Raw genomic sequence first — 15099 nt, 5'->3', positions numbered from 1 at the left:
GTCAAATTTTTGTGCAACTTGAATAACCCACCATGGAACATGGGCAGATGTAGGGGAGGGGTTCTCAAGCTACCAGCCCTGCCTGCCTTCAAATGAAAACAGCTTGCAACCTTTCCCCTGCCAACATACCCAATTCCTGCTAGAAGGGGAGCCGCTGACACCAGAGGTCTTCACTGTAAAGGACAAGGAGTCATCGGAGAGGTTGCACAGGCAGCCAGCAGTATCTGTTCAGACAGGGAGGCAACTGTGTTTATGAAGCATGTCTGCACATTCCCTTGGGGGCCACTTGGCCATCAGGGAACCTCAGCTGCTTGGCTTAGTGTGCACCAGCTTTAACCCCATCACGGCCAATGGCAAACTGGAGGAGGCCAAATCACAGGGGACGTGGGGTGATGCTACATAACTGGACTGCAGCCCCAGCCCTGCTGCAGGCTCTACTCCTGGAATCCGGGCTCATCATCACTGTTCATATGGTTCCGATTAGTCACTGGGATACCTCAGGGGCGGCCGAGTGGTAACGGTGAGGCTGTCACAGCTGTGATCAGGCTGAAATAAAATTTAAAACATAGAATAATAATAACACAGGACCAGATTTCTCCTCGGCAGTGCCCTGTCCTGTATTACAAACCCAGGGTCCAGACCAGGGAAGGGAGATTCAACAAGGCTCCCTACATGGAAATTTCCCTTGAATCGTTCCAGGTGGCTAGATTCCATCTCCCCGAGGAATGAAAAGGGAGCCAAGATCCCTGGATCCCCAAAGTTAGGCACAGATCTCAGTGATCCATTGGTAGCTAGGCCCCCCACACACAATCTCTGGGCCTCCACAACTGCTCTGGGACTGTCTCCAGCTCCCTGCTAGCACAGGTTCATCAGAGAAGTGCTACCAGGGCCTGTCACAGCAGCCACTGCCCGCAGGATCTGATGAAGGGGCGTTGTACAGGGTGGAGGGGGCTGCACAGAGATGGGAGGGCTGGTTAGAGTAGCGGATGGGCACAATACCCCAGCCATAGACTGGTTGGGAGGTTTTGACCTTTCCATACCCAGAGTGCAGCCATAGACTCCGTTAGTGCCACCTTCATTTACGTTATGAGGACGAGGCAGATGAAAAGCCTCCAATTTCTCTTGGGGATCCAGGCAGCTGCAGCTGGGCAGCATCATGGCAGCTGAGCTTTCAGAGAAAAATGATCCATTTTCTATGAAAACTCACCCCAAAACATGGATGGAAAAGAAACAATTTAATTTGGGTCAAAATTGTTTGTAAGGGGAAAAAACTCTTGTTTTCCAGCCCAGCTCTCACTCAACCCATGAGCCTCTGTCCCTCATGCTACAGGACCTCACCCCTAGGTGGCAGCACTAACCCCCAGGGCTGGCTCTAGGCACCAGCGCTCCAAGCATGTGCTTGGGGCAGCACTTTTCAAGGGGCGGCACTCCGGCCCCCTTTTTATTACTTTTTTTTGTTTGGGGCGGGAAAAAGCCGTGAGTCGGCCCTGGCCAGAGCCCTGCCGCTGGAGAGCCAGAGCACCGGCCCCTGGAGCCGAGCCCAGGCTGCAGCAGCGAGAGGGGTTCCCGGAGTGTGTGAGGAGCCAGGGAGGGAGGGAAGCGGGGCCCAGGATGCAGGGAGACCCCTGCTGCTCGGGCACCTGGAGGTCAGTGTCCATCCTCTCAGCTCTGCCTGCACAGGGCTGTGGAAGCAGCTGTCAGCGCCTGCCCCTCTCAGCCCTTGCACCCCCCATCCCGCTTGCAGCCCCTCCACTTGTACCTCCCCCGATCACTCCTTCGCCGCACCCCCTTCCCTTGTACTCTCCCTTCACCCACACTTCTCCCTCCCCCAGCCCTCTCCTCCCACACCTCCCCCTTCCCCTACACCTCTTCTCCCACAACCCTCCTGATACCCCCTCTCCTCCTCCACCCTGCTCCGCGAGTACATCACACCCCGCTTCTCTGCCAGTGTAGAGCCCCCAGGCACCCCCACACCCACTCCTCTGCCTGAACCCTCTTTACTAGCTCCCCATCCCTTTCTGGGTACAAGGTTTGAGGGTTAGTCCCTATGCCTTCCATGTGCATTTGGAGCACTAAAGATGGGGTTGCGGGGGATGGGGGGGGCAAGATTTATACTAAAGTGAAATAAAAATAGGAGAAATGGTTTGATCCCCACTGCAAGTGTAAATGGGGATTGCTGTGGTGAACGAGGAGGTCACGTTTGGAGGGGGGAGCCCAGGGCTGGGGCGGCAGGGGGTGGGGGTGGGAAGAGAGAGCCCAAGGTTGGGGTGGCAGGGGGTGCGGGTGGGGGAGGGCACGGGTGGGGGGGGAGAGCCCAGGGTTAGGGTGGGGGGCAGCCAAAAATTTTTTTGCTTGGGGCGGCAAAAAGTCTAGAGCTGGCCCTGCTCACCCCCCATCGGCCTCCCATATTGAGCCTCCTCTTAGGGTGACCATATTTCCCAAAGAGAAAACAGGAGACCCCCCAGCTGCTTTACTGAGTCCCCCACCACCCCTGTGAGAGGCTGTCGCACATCATTGGAATCCTATAGGGCCCCCTCAGGTCTCAGGAGGCTGTCACCTGTGGCTGGAATGCTGCCCCCTCCCTCCCCCAGCTCTGCCTCACCCCATACAGGGAGGCTGGTGTCTCCACTCACCTCCCCCGACCATTCCTCTGTTCACCACTTCCCCGCTTTTGTGGCAGAAATGCGCATTAGTCTCGCTGGCTGCTGCCAACTGATCAAGTCAGCAAGAGCAAACAGGACAAATGCCTCCTTTTGACAAAAAAAGTCGGGACAGCTGAGAGAGGGCTTATAAAAGGGACTGTCCTGGCCAAAACTAGACATATGGTCACCCTTCCATGGACGTCTTCTAGGTGGCTACAGCAGCCCTATAACAGAGGGAGCCCCTGGAAATGGCTCGTCTGCAGCAGCCCAGCCATCAGAGGAACAATTTAAGAACTTAAGAATGTCCATATGGATTCAGACCAATGGCCCATGTAGCCCAGAGTCCTGTCTAGTCTTCTGACCGTGGGCAGTGCAGATGCTTCAGAGGGAATGAAGAAAGCAACAGAATTATTGAGTGATCCATCCTCCCTCGTCTGCTCCTATCTTCTGGCAGTCAGATGCTTACAGACACCCAGAGCATGGGCTACATCCCTCACCATCTTGACTTATAGCCATTGATGGACCTGTCCTCCAGGAACTTAACTAGTTCTTCTTTGGACCCAGTTATACTTTTGGCCTTCACAACATCCCCTGGCAATGCGTTCCACAGGCTGACTGTTTGTTGTGTGAATTCTCATTAACTTCATGGGTGACTCCTGGTTGCTGTGTTATCTTGGGGGGGGGAGGGTAAATAACACTTCCCTATTTACTTTCTCCACACCAGTCATAATTTTATAGACTATCACATTTCCCCTTAGTCATCTCTTTTCCAAGCAGAAAATTCCCAGTCTTTTTTAATCTCTTCTCATATGGAAGCTGTTCCCACACCCGTAAACATTTTTGTCTCCCTTCTCTGTACTTTTTCCAGTTCTAATATATCTTTTTTTGAAATGGGGTGACCAAATTGCATGAAGTATTAGAGGTGCGGGTGTAACATGAATTTATATGTCTTATTATTGTGATACAGCAGGGCCACAGAGCAGCATAAGAGTCATTGAGGGGAGATATATAAGCCCTAGGCTAGTTAAGGCGTGGTTCCCTGTAAACTAGGGAAGGCTACTACAGGCTAATTGAAGCACCTGTAGTCAATTAAGGCCCTGTCAGGAATCTAATAAAAGTCCCCTGCTTCAGGCAGAGAGGGTGGAGTGAGAAAGGAGAGAGGACTGGAGCTTGGAGGTGTGTGCGCACTGTGATTTGAAAGGCCAGAGGACTGGAGGAAGGAAGACCCTGCCTCAGCGTCAAGGAATGAGGTTAACCCTACACGGGCGGGGGGAGGAAGAGGATAAGAAACCTGCAAAGGTTGAGAGAGGTGGGGGCTCAGACCCAGATCCCTTCTCCACTCCCCCCTCTCTCCCACCTGGGCACAAGCAGAGCGTGCAACACCCAAGAATAAGGGCAAGGAGCAGCACCCTGACCCACCTCACCAAGGGGAAGTGTGGGGCCATTTGCCACATTATCTGTCCATTTCCTAATGGTTCCTAACATTCTGTTTTCCTTTTGTTTACTGCTTCTGTACATCGAGTGGGTGTTTTCGGATGACTCCAAGATCTCTTTCTTCAGTGGTAACAGCCAATTTAGATCCTATCATTTTGAATGTATAGCTGGGATTATGTTTTCCAACGTGCATTACTTGGCATTCATCAACATTACATTTCATCTACCATTTTGTTGCCAGTCACCCAGTTTTGTGAGATCCCTTTGTCACTCTTCATAATCTGCTTTGGATTGAAATATATTGAATAATTGTGTCTCATCTACAAATTTTGCTGCCTCACTCTTTACTCCTTGCTCCAGATAATTTATGACTATGTGAACAGCACTGATCCCAGTACAGACCTGAGGATGCAATTATTTAGCTCTTTTCTGAAAACTCACCCTTTACTGCTACCTTTGTTTCCTGTCTTTTAACCAGTTACTGATCCAAGAAAGGACCTTTCTTCTTCTCCCATGACTGCTTAGTTTTCTTAAGAGCCTTGGGTGAGGGACCTTGTCAAAGACTTTCTGAAAGTCCAAGTACACTATATGCCCTGGATCACTCTTGCCCACATGTTTGACTGGCTCAAAGAATTTCAATAGATTGGTGAGACATGATTTCCCTTTGAAAAGCTGGGCTGATTCTGCCCAAGCAAAGTGTATTCATCTATGTGTCTGTTCTTTACTATAGTATCAACGAATTTGCCTAGTACTGAAGATAGGCTTACTGGCCTGTATTGCTTGCCACTGGAGCCTTGTTTAAAAATCAGCATCACATTAGCTCTCTGCCAGTCATCTGGTTTAAGTGATAGGTTACATGCCACAGTTGAAAGAAGAACAGGAGTACTTGTGGCACCTTAGAGACTAACAAATTTATTAGAGCATAAGCTTTCGTGGACTACAGCCCACTTCTTCGGATGCATATATGGGACTACAGCCCACTTCTTCGGATGCATATATGCATCCGAAGAAGTGGGCTGTAGTCCACGAAAGCTTATGCTCTAATAAATTTGTTAGTCTCTAAGGTGCCACAAGTACTCCTGTTCTTCTTTTTGCGGATACAGACTAACACGGCTGCTACTCTGAAACATACCACAGTTGGTAGTTCTGCAATTTGGTATTTGAGTTCCTTCAGAACTCCTGGGTGAATCCCATCTGGTCCTGGTGACCTATTACTGTTTAATGTATCAGTTTGTTCCAAAGCCTCCTCTGCTGATACCTCAGTGTGGGACAGTTCCTCAGATTTATCACCTAAATAGAATGGCTCAGGTGTGGGAATCTCTCTCTCCCTTCCTCTACAGTGAAGACCAATGCAAAGAACTAACTTAGCCTCTCTGCAGCAGCCTCATCTTCCTCCAGTGCACCTTTAGCACCTCAGTCATCCAGCGACACTGCTCATTGTTTGGCAGCCTTCCTGCTTCTGATGTACTTTGTAAAACATTGCTCTTAATTTTTGTCTTTTGCTACTTGCTCTTCAGATCTCTTGAAGTAAGTACCAGTATCGCCGAGCCCCATTCAAAAATTATGTCACCCCTCCGCAAAAGTCATGAGTTACTTTAAAAATAATGAGATTTTAAAATATACTAATGTGGAGTTCGTTTTCATTTGCCTTTGGTGTCTGAGCCAGTGGGTGCACTTGCTTTGGGTTTTCTAGCCTTTCTGCAACGCACTTTTATAAAAATCTTTCTTAGGCAAACTGAAAGCTGAGATTCCCACGCAGTGTCTTGATCCCAGAAGTTGGGGCTTTAAGAGAGACAGGAAATAGTGCGAGACTCCCAATAAAATCCCACGAGGGGGCGCTGCTGGATGTATCTCAAGGGGAGCACCCACAAATGAAGGTACTGAGGGTGGGTTAGTGGACATTTCTGGTCACACAGTCCATCAGTGGCAGATATCATTTTCCCTCTGCTCGGGAAGGAGGAGACACACGTCAGATCCCTAGGGGGGCTCATGTCAGGGTCCTAGGGGGGCTCTGGGTGATTGCTACTTCCCACCACCCAACACAGATGTAATGAGGTTGAGCAGTGTCCGCAAAAGAGAAACTAAACAACTAATTATTCCTCAAGAAAGGTTTTTAATGACTTACGACTATAAAGGCAACACAGACAGAATAAGAAAAACAGAATTAAAGACCAGCATTGAGTGAGGATTAATACAAATGGCAAGTTATACTGGAGACAAGCACAAGTACAAGTAATATTATGCATTAACTACCTATTCCTATAAGTGCACCTATAAAAGGTAAATAATATTGAAAATAGTCACAAGCACATGCAACGCTACTATTACTGATTGCCTAGCAACTTCACATGTACTGTAACCACCCTCAACAAATACAATTCTATAGGCAATACTAATACAGTGATTAACGATATTTTACTAATCTTAACCTACCTATAACCTTATATAACAACTTATAAACTTTTATTGACTTTTATGATAAACTTGATGGTAACTTATACTGAAGACAGGCACAGCAACTTGTAAAGCTATTATGATTTATAAACTACTAACTTCACCAGCGCTGTACCCGCTTCCAGCAAGGCACAAAACATATTCAGTTACTATATATTGATTAACTATTGACTACTACCATTTTTTAAACAACTTAAACAATTTACTAATATAATTAAACTATAGTATTAATACAGACTTAAGATTAACTAACTCGAGCACAACCAGACCTCTTCACTCTGAAACCTTACCCTGCGTTCTTCCAAAGATACATTACCTTCAGTCGACCGTTTCCTGCACTGGCCAGGCACAGATAGTCGGTGAAGCGCAAGTCCCTTTGGTTCAGGGGGTGTATGTGAGCCTGACAAAAAGTGATCTCTTTTAGGTCAACACACACACACACACACACACTTGCATCTTTGCACCTTTTTTATATGGTATTTGCTGGCCGTGTTTCAAAACAGGTCAACCAATGAAGGTGGCCAAATGTTTCAGTGTAGTATTTGCGGTTGTTTTGATCTTATGAACTGTGTACCTGTGCTCAGCTCATCTCTTCTCTATGCGGCTAATTGTGGTCAATTTGCTAGCCTCAGAAATACTCGAGTTAGCTTAAACTTAGTTAGGTATTTGGCTGCAGAGCATAGTAACCACAAGTCTGTATCTATCTTTACAGATCAGAGGGGTAGCCGTGTTAGTCTGAATCTGTAAAAAGCAACAGAGGGTCCTGTGGCACCTTTGAGACTAACAGAAGTACTGGGAGCATAAGTTTCGTGGGTAAGAACCTCACTTCTTCAGATGTCTTGCATCTGAAGAAGTGAGGTTTTTACCCACGAAAGCTTATGCTCCCAGTACTTCTGTTAGTCTCAAAGGTGCCACAGGACCCTCTGTTGCTTTATCTTTACAGAGTTTCCTTTTTAGTCTATAAAGCTTCCTAGCTAGATTATGCTTATGCTTGCAGGATTCAACTGTACTCGCTTCTTACAACTTCCGGAAGGTTGAGGCCTAACAGTGCTTAGCCTGACACTACTTGACAAGACTTATGCACACTAATCACAGAGGCTACAGAGCCCCCAGTCGTAAGGAACAGGGTTAGATTACAGACATCCCGACAGAACAATGATGGGACTGCGGAGTCACGGGTACCTCAGTCATAGATCAGAGGGTCTCCTTCCCTTACTCAGGCATGAGACATGCACATGCCACGTAAGCAAGGCCTTAAACTTTCTTAATAGAAAGGGGTGTGACCCAAGCCCAGCTCCAAATGTCTGCTGCTAGCTCTCTCTTGGATCCAAACAACCCTCTCTGCCAGATCCAGCTACCCCCAAACTTGATGATGTTGAAGCTTTGGATGCAGGGTGTGAGGTCTATCTCCAGCACTAGAGTGGCTCTCAGTGCTCATGCAGAGGGTGGGGTCAGGATCAGACCAAAGGGCAGCCCAGCAGGGCTCTGTTTGACCAGACAATGCTCTCCAGATCCTTCGCTCTCTGAAAGCACCTCCTGATTCCCCCTCTTCCTGCCGAGCTGCAGGAGGGGCCCAGAACTCCCTCGTCAACAAGGGGTGTTGGGAAGAGTTCAGGTTCTCCACCCAGTGCCCCAAATTGCTCTTATAAGGCACACAGAACTGAAATCCCTCTAAGGCACTAAGCAATATCCCAACTTATTGTAGAGTCCGAGCACCTCGCAATATGTAACATATTTATCAGTACAACATGCTGTGTAGTAGGGCAGTGATATGCACACCACTGGGCAGATCCCAAGGCCAGAAGGCACCACTGTGATCACCTAGTCTGACCCCTGCCTAGCACAGGCCAGAGACCTGCCAAAAAATAAGTCCTAAAGCAGAGATGTTAGAACTACATCCTGCCTTCATTTAACAATTGTCAGTGATAGAGAATCTACCACAGCCCTTGGTAAATTGTTCCAATGGTTAATTACCCTCACTGTTAAAAAAAATTATACATTAATTCCGATCTTAATGTGTGTAGCTTCATCTGCCAGCCAGTGGATCATGTTATAACTTTCTCTGATAGATTGAAGAGCCCATCGTTAAACGTTTGTTCCTCACACGGGTATTTACAGCTTGTGATCAAGTCACCCCTTCACCTTCTCTTCGTTAAGCTAAATAGATTGAGATCTGTGAGTCTATCACTGGGAGGCAGGTTTTCTAATCCTTTCATCATTCTTGTGGCTCTTCTCTGAGTCCTCTCAAATTTATCCACGTCCTTCTTGAACTGTAGACACCAGAACCGGACCCAGGATTCCTGCAGCGCTCACACCAGCGTCAAGTACAGAGGTAAAATAACTTCTCTGGTCCTATTTGAGATTCCCCTGTACAAGCTGTATTGCACTAGCTTTATCGGCCATGGTGTTCATGTTCAACTGATTATCTAGTATCACCCCCAAATCTTTTTCAGTCACTGCTTCCCATGATTGGGTCCCCCACCCAGTAAGGTTGGTCTGCGTCCCTTCTTCCTAGATGTACATATTCACATTGAGCCGCATTAAACCACATGTAGCTGAGGCACAGAGGGACTAAGCGAGTTGCCCAAGCTCACAGAAGAAGTCTGTGGAAGTGCCTGGAACTGAAGCCAGTTCCTCTGAACCCCAGGCCAGAACTTTACCACTGAACCATCCTTCCTCTCTGGAGCTAGGGGTTGGAGAGGGGGCAGCTGGCAGCTCAGCATGCTGAGATTACCAGAAACTCAGGGAATTAAACACCTGTGACATCACTAATCAGAAACCCAAGAACAATTCCTTTTCCAGATAATGCTAAGTCGTGCTTTCTCCTGAATCTATTGAGGGACAAATCCATTGGCCAGGGCCCAGAGCAGGGTCACAGTGGACAAGCAACTCCACATGAGCTCCCAGCGAGACACAAAATGGGAAATGTGACCCATAGGCATGTAACACTTCTGCCCGTCAGCAAAAAGGGCCAGGTTCTGTAGGTAGGGGTTCCTTTACAATAACACAATGAAAAACCAGCTCGAGCCCCCACCCAGTGACCTGGGACAATTACACACCAGCCCCGGGCGCCTCTAAGTGGCAATACTTCCCCTCTCGCAAGCACAGAGTCTGAGTGTAGCAAAAAACCTTTTAATGAAGGAGGGAAACAATGTGGCATTACTTTGGGGAAACACCACAAACAGGATGCATAAACATAAATCATGAGCAAAGTCGTCCAGCTACTCAAAAGTCCCATTAATGTGCCCATCCTTTCCCTGCACCTCACTCACAGCTGCTGTTGTTGGATCATGCATACCTAGAGTTCAGAAGTGCATCCTCAGAGTCACCTCCTAGCCTGGGCGGAAGGGGTGGGGGAATAAGGAGACACCTTACACACTCTGCTGCCTGGGCCCTCAGTCACTGCACCAATGCCTAATTGCCATGTCTCTCCACCTGCTGGCTATGCCTCTCAGCCAGCCATCCTGCTGGCTGCACCAAGATGTCTTCAGGGCCCCCACTTTATCACAGCTCTCAGTGATTTCAGCTGTTAGTGGGGAAGTCTCTTGCATCAGAGATACTGTCCCAAAGCAGATCTAGTACTTAGACTTAGATGTCAGTGATTGCTGCTGTGCACCATGTAACAAGACTTTCAATAGAATCTAAGTATGAGAGGAGTAGCCATGTTAGTCTAGACCTGTAAAAAGCAACCAAGAGTCCTGTAGCACCTTTAAGACTAACAGATGTATCAGAGCATAAGCTTTTATGGGTAAATACCCACTTCATCTGACTCTCTGTTGCTTTTTAACAGACTCTAAATTAGCTTTTTTATTATACAGTGGAATGTAACTCACTGTGTCTTTGGAACCCATATCCCCTGTCTAGTGAGTGCTGTTCAGTTGACGGTGAGTCCCTCAATTGAAAAATGCCAAGTACAGTTCTATTGTCCTTCGTTCACACAACCAGTATGACGATGCTTTATTATCCCTGCCCCAATAACAAAAGAGACTGGGGATCCCACAGCAGCCAAAGTGACCATTGAGGCCACCAATCCCATCATGCTGAGCACCAAGGCAGGGTGGGTGTGCCCATGCAAATGAGATCAGCCCCTGAAGTCCTTTTCCACAGCTCACCACCAGATGTCAGGAGAGAGCTCATTCAGACTGCTCACAGGCACATAGGCCTGGAAGGAACATCCTTGGTCAATGAGCCCAGTCCCCTGCTATGGCAGGCAACTGTGACCACGGGATATCATCCGTTATGTAAGCCTGTGTATGCTCCAATTTAAAATGAGCTGGATTGTTTGCCCCACCCTGCACTGCTCCTGTTGGGAGGCTGTTCAAGAACCTCCCTCCTTGGATGGTCAGAAACTTCCTTCTCCTTTCCAGCCTTAGTTTACTACTGGACAGTTTCTCCCTGTTTTTTCTTTTGCCAACACTGTGCTTCAGCTTCAGGACCTCATCTCCTTCCCTGGTGTTTACCCTCCCCATGATGTATTCAGACAGCAATCTGACTCCACTCAGACTGCCTTGTATTAGGATAAACTAGCCAAGCTCTTTCAGTCTCCTCATCAGCCAGACCCTCCATTGCCCTGAACATCCTAGCAGCCCTTCTCCGCACCTGTCCCAGCCTGAATTCTTCTTTCTGGAATACACGTGACCAGAATTTTACAGTTTGCCAGAGAAGGTCTCACCAGGGCCTGGTATAAGGATATTAACAACTTCCCTATCTCTCTTGAGACATTTTAGGATCTCATCTGCCTTGTTCACAGCAGCATCACATCAGTGGCTCACAGCCATCATGGGACTGACTAATACACAAAGGTCTTTCTCCTCCTCTGTCATTTACAGAAAGAATGCATCCGAAGAAGTGGGCTGTAGTCCACGAAAGCTTATGCTCTAATAAATTTGTTAGTCTCTAAGGTGCCACAAGTACTCCTGTTCTTCTTTTTGCGGATACAGACTAACACGGCTGCTACTCTGAAACCTGTCATTTACAGCTTACCCTTGGCTCTACAAACAGGTGTAGTGGGTAGAAGTGGGGAAGACTTAGAGCTGACTTGATGACAGTGGACAAGCACTTTCACAGGAACAAAAAAAACAGCTACTGATGGGCTCTTTAATCTATCAGGGAAAGGTATAACAAGAACCTTTGGCTGGAAATTGAAGCCGGACAAATGAAAATTGGAAATGAGGCACACATTTTTAACAGCGAGGGCACTTAACCAGTGGAAAAATTTCAATGTGGGGATAAATGGATGTATTTCTGCAGCCTGTGATATACAGGAGGTCAGACTAGATCAATGATTCTCAAACTTCTTTGATCATGCCCTCTTCTCTTTGTGTCTGTGAGAGTTTATGTCCCCATTCCCCGCCCCACCATACAAATGCATATACTAGTCTATGCCATGGTAATGCTTCACTTCATTCAGTGGAGTTGGATTTTTTCTGTTGCATGAACGATCCAATGATCCACTGGAATAAGAGCAAAAGCAGAAATGCATTTGTGATCCGTGCTTACAATGAAATGTGCACACCGCGCCGCAGCAAACGGAGCCACGTACCGATGGCAAAAACTTTGTATAATGCTGTTCAAGCTGAAGTAGAAAACCATGAAAATGCACAGTGCCACCTAGTCAAATCCGCAGCACCATCTGATGACTGGATCTGTCTGGAGCAACCAGATTTGCTAATTATTCGTTGCTGTGTGGAAAATGTGCACAGTAAAGTTTTTTCCCTAAAGCTTCTCACACACCTCCACAAATACATTTCTCACCCCCGGAGGGGTGAGAACCCTCCCCCCAAGTGAGAACCTCTGGACTAGTTTATGTAATGTCTCTTTCTGGCCTTAAATCATTATCTTGGCTGCAACTTGAACAAGTTGCTCCTCTGAATGTTGATAGACACTCAACAAGGATAGACGCTGGACAAGAAGAATTGGATCATCACAGTAAAACTGGGATATATGGTCTCTCTACCCTCTAAACCAGGTCCTTTCTTGTCTTGGGGGAAATCTCACAATTGTCCCACACTTTGAGCTGGGAACAACACCCCATCTATGCTAAATGCTTATCACCAAGCAGGTCTGACAGGACACATCAGTCTCTTCCCTTTGGGTGCTTGTGACCAGACCTCCTTAAAACAAAGTTCATTAGCAAACAGCACAAAGGATTAGAGAAAATATTTTTTAAATACCAAACAGCTGTCAGACATCTACGCTCATCCATCTCACGTCTCACTACAAGCTAAGTTAGACAGGTTTTGCTCTGGAGATACAGGAACAGAACTGGCCCAACTTACATTCTTTTGAGAAGCCAAGGAGCTCTTTGAATCCATCCTAGTTTTCCTGTGTTTCTCAGAGCATCTTCCCCTCTGTTTGCCCCTTTCTTGTGGAAGCAGCCTTTGCTGAAACCTGTGTGAGCCTGGACCCAGTCACCATAGTGCTTAGCTGTGTCTGTGTTACAGGGCCAATGTGTGAAGCTGACCATTGTCCTCAGACTGCTTTCTCCCAGCCAGACCATCTAAGGTGAGGCCCCCATGGCTGTTGATCCATAGTTTGGCAGTTAGACTCATTCAGCCTCAATGGCTGGCAAACACTGGTCCGGTGACTGAACTGAAACTCCCAGCAATCCCGTGATGCTCCAACACTCCCTCAGAAATCCACAACCTATCCCTCACTGTCACCCCGAGCACCCCCACATCTGCCAGAGACACCAAGGGATCGGAGTCATGGGGCTTCCCAGAAGCCAGCTGTCACAGGAGGCTGTGGTAAGAACCCTTTTATAGGCTAAGGTTAGAGGTGTTGCTCTGTGGAACCCTGACACAGCCCTGATCTTAGGGTCTCAGAGTATTTGTGCACCTTGCATGTATTTATCCTCCCGCCGCCACCACTGTGAGTCAGGGCAGGGCTATTATTGACCTGTGAAGAGGCTCAGAGAGATGCTGCCCTTCCCTGTAAGGTTCTTGCAAAGACTTACTCTCAGCCTGGGATACTTAAAACAAAAGCCATCTTTGTGGGGCCGCATTTATTCATTCTTCTCCAAAGCACAGGCTTTCCTACTCTCTGGTCCCATTCTCATCCCTTACTCGGGAACCCCCCCACTGCCCTGCTTCCTGGGGTCAGGGTTGGGTTTCCCGCCTGCAGAGGGGGCAGAGCCTTGGGTAAAGGGGAGTAGTAGAGGTAGGGATGCAGGGAGGAGATGGGGATGAGGGAGAGGCCTCAGGGGAATAGGATCCAGGATGGAATAAGTGGCTGTTGCCATTCCTTGTGTTTTTCATCTCCCATATCACCAGCGCTGGAGCCAGGTGATGAACTGATCCATCACTTGATGAACACCCTGATAATCCTCGCACGAAGGTGTTTGCTTTTCATGCTGTACACAATTGGATTAATCAGGGGCGGGACCAGCATGTAGACGTAGCCCACGAAAATCTGAAGCAAGTGAGAAGAGCTATTTCCAAACCTGTGTATCACAGCCAGGCTGATCAATGATGTATAGAAGACCAGGACGGCGCAGAGGTGGGAGACGCAGGTGTTTAGGGCCCTGAGGCGCTCTGCGCGGGACGCGATGCTCAGCACTGTTTTGAGGATCATCACATAAGAGAGAAAAATGAGCAATGAGTCCAACCCCACTGTGAAGACAATTATGAACAAGCCATAGACACTGTTGACTGTGATGTCCGAACAAGCCATCTTCATGACCTCCTGGTGCAGGCAGTAGGAATGGGAGAGGACATTGGCTCGACAGTATCGGAACCGTTTCAGGAGAAAGGGGAGTGGGAATATTAGGGCCACTGATCTTAACATAAACACCAGTCCCATTTTAGCTATTCTCGGTGGAGTTAAGACAGAAGCATATCTCAGCGGGTCACGGATCGCGACAAAGCGGTCAAAGGCCATCAACAAGAGCACAGAGGATTCAATGAATGAAAGTGAGTGGATGAAGAAGAGCTGGGCAAAACAGGCATCAAGGCTGATTCTCCTAGAGTTAAACAAGAATACGCCCAGTATTGTCGGTATGGTGGCTATTGATAAGCCAAGGTCTGTGACGGCCAACATGGAAAGGAAAATGTACATGGGCTCATGGAGGCTTGGATCTGTTTTTACAATGAACAGAATGACTGAATTTCCTACTATCGAAATAACATAAACTAAGCAGAAGGGGATAGAGATCCAGAGATGGACGTCTTCCTGCCCAGGTATCCCGGTGAGAAGGAACACTGCAGAGTTGAAGTTGGTGTCATTGACAGCTGACATAATGTACTGGGCAGGTCCCAGGAGTTCAGAATTCTCCTTCCTGAAAGGAGAAAGAAAAGGAGATGAGCTGATATTTAACAAGACAACTTTCTGCTCTCAGTGCAAGTCTAGAGACTCCCAGGAGCTCAAGGAAGATGAGCAAAAACCTAGTCTTGGATTTACATCACCGATAGGAAGATGGGCACCTATGAGATAACCTGCTCCTAGGGAAAGTTTCCCCCTGACACCCACTAGTTAGATGTATTTTGTGCTGTAAATCGGGAAGCTTTACAGCCCTTCAAGACTTTTTCAAAAATATCCTCATTACTGTAACTGGATTTTCTGGTTACCCATA

General features: G+C 47.7%; 1 protein-coding gene across 1 annotated transcript; it reads right to left on the bottom strand.

The window, feature by feature from the left end:
- Window positions 1-13829: 13829 nt before the first annotated feature.
- On the bottom strand, window positions 13830-14765 carry LOC101934321 (olfactory receptor 51G2-like). The gene has a single exon (XM_005313556.3). The coding sequence runs from the start codon at window positions 14763-14765 to the stop codon at window positions 13830-13832; it is 936 nt and encodes a 311-aa protein (XP_005313613.3).
- Window positions 14766-15099: the final 334 nt, after the last annotated feature.

This window comes from Chrysemys picta, chromosome 1 (genome assembly GCF_011386835.1).
Source record: "Chrysemys picta bellii isolate R12L10 chromosome 1, ASM1138683v2, whole genome shotgun sequence".
NCBI classification, from domain to species: Eukaryota; Metazoa; Chordata; order Testudines; family Emydidae; genus Chrysemys; species Chrysemys picta.
The sequence above is the reverse complement of the archived record's forward strand: the minus strand, read 5'-3'. Positions and strand labels throughout refer to the sequence as shown.

Excerpts from the sequence above, each read along its gene's own strand:
- LOC101934321 (XM_005313556.3), bottom strand. The coding sequence starts at position 14,765 with ATGTCAGCTGTCAATGACACCAACTTCAACTCTGCAGTGTTCCTTCTC.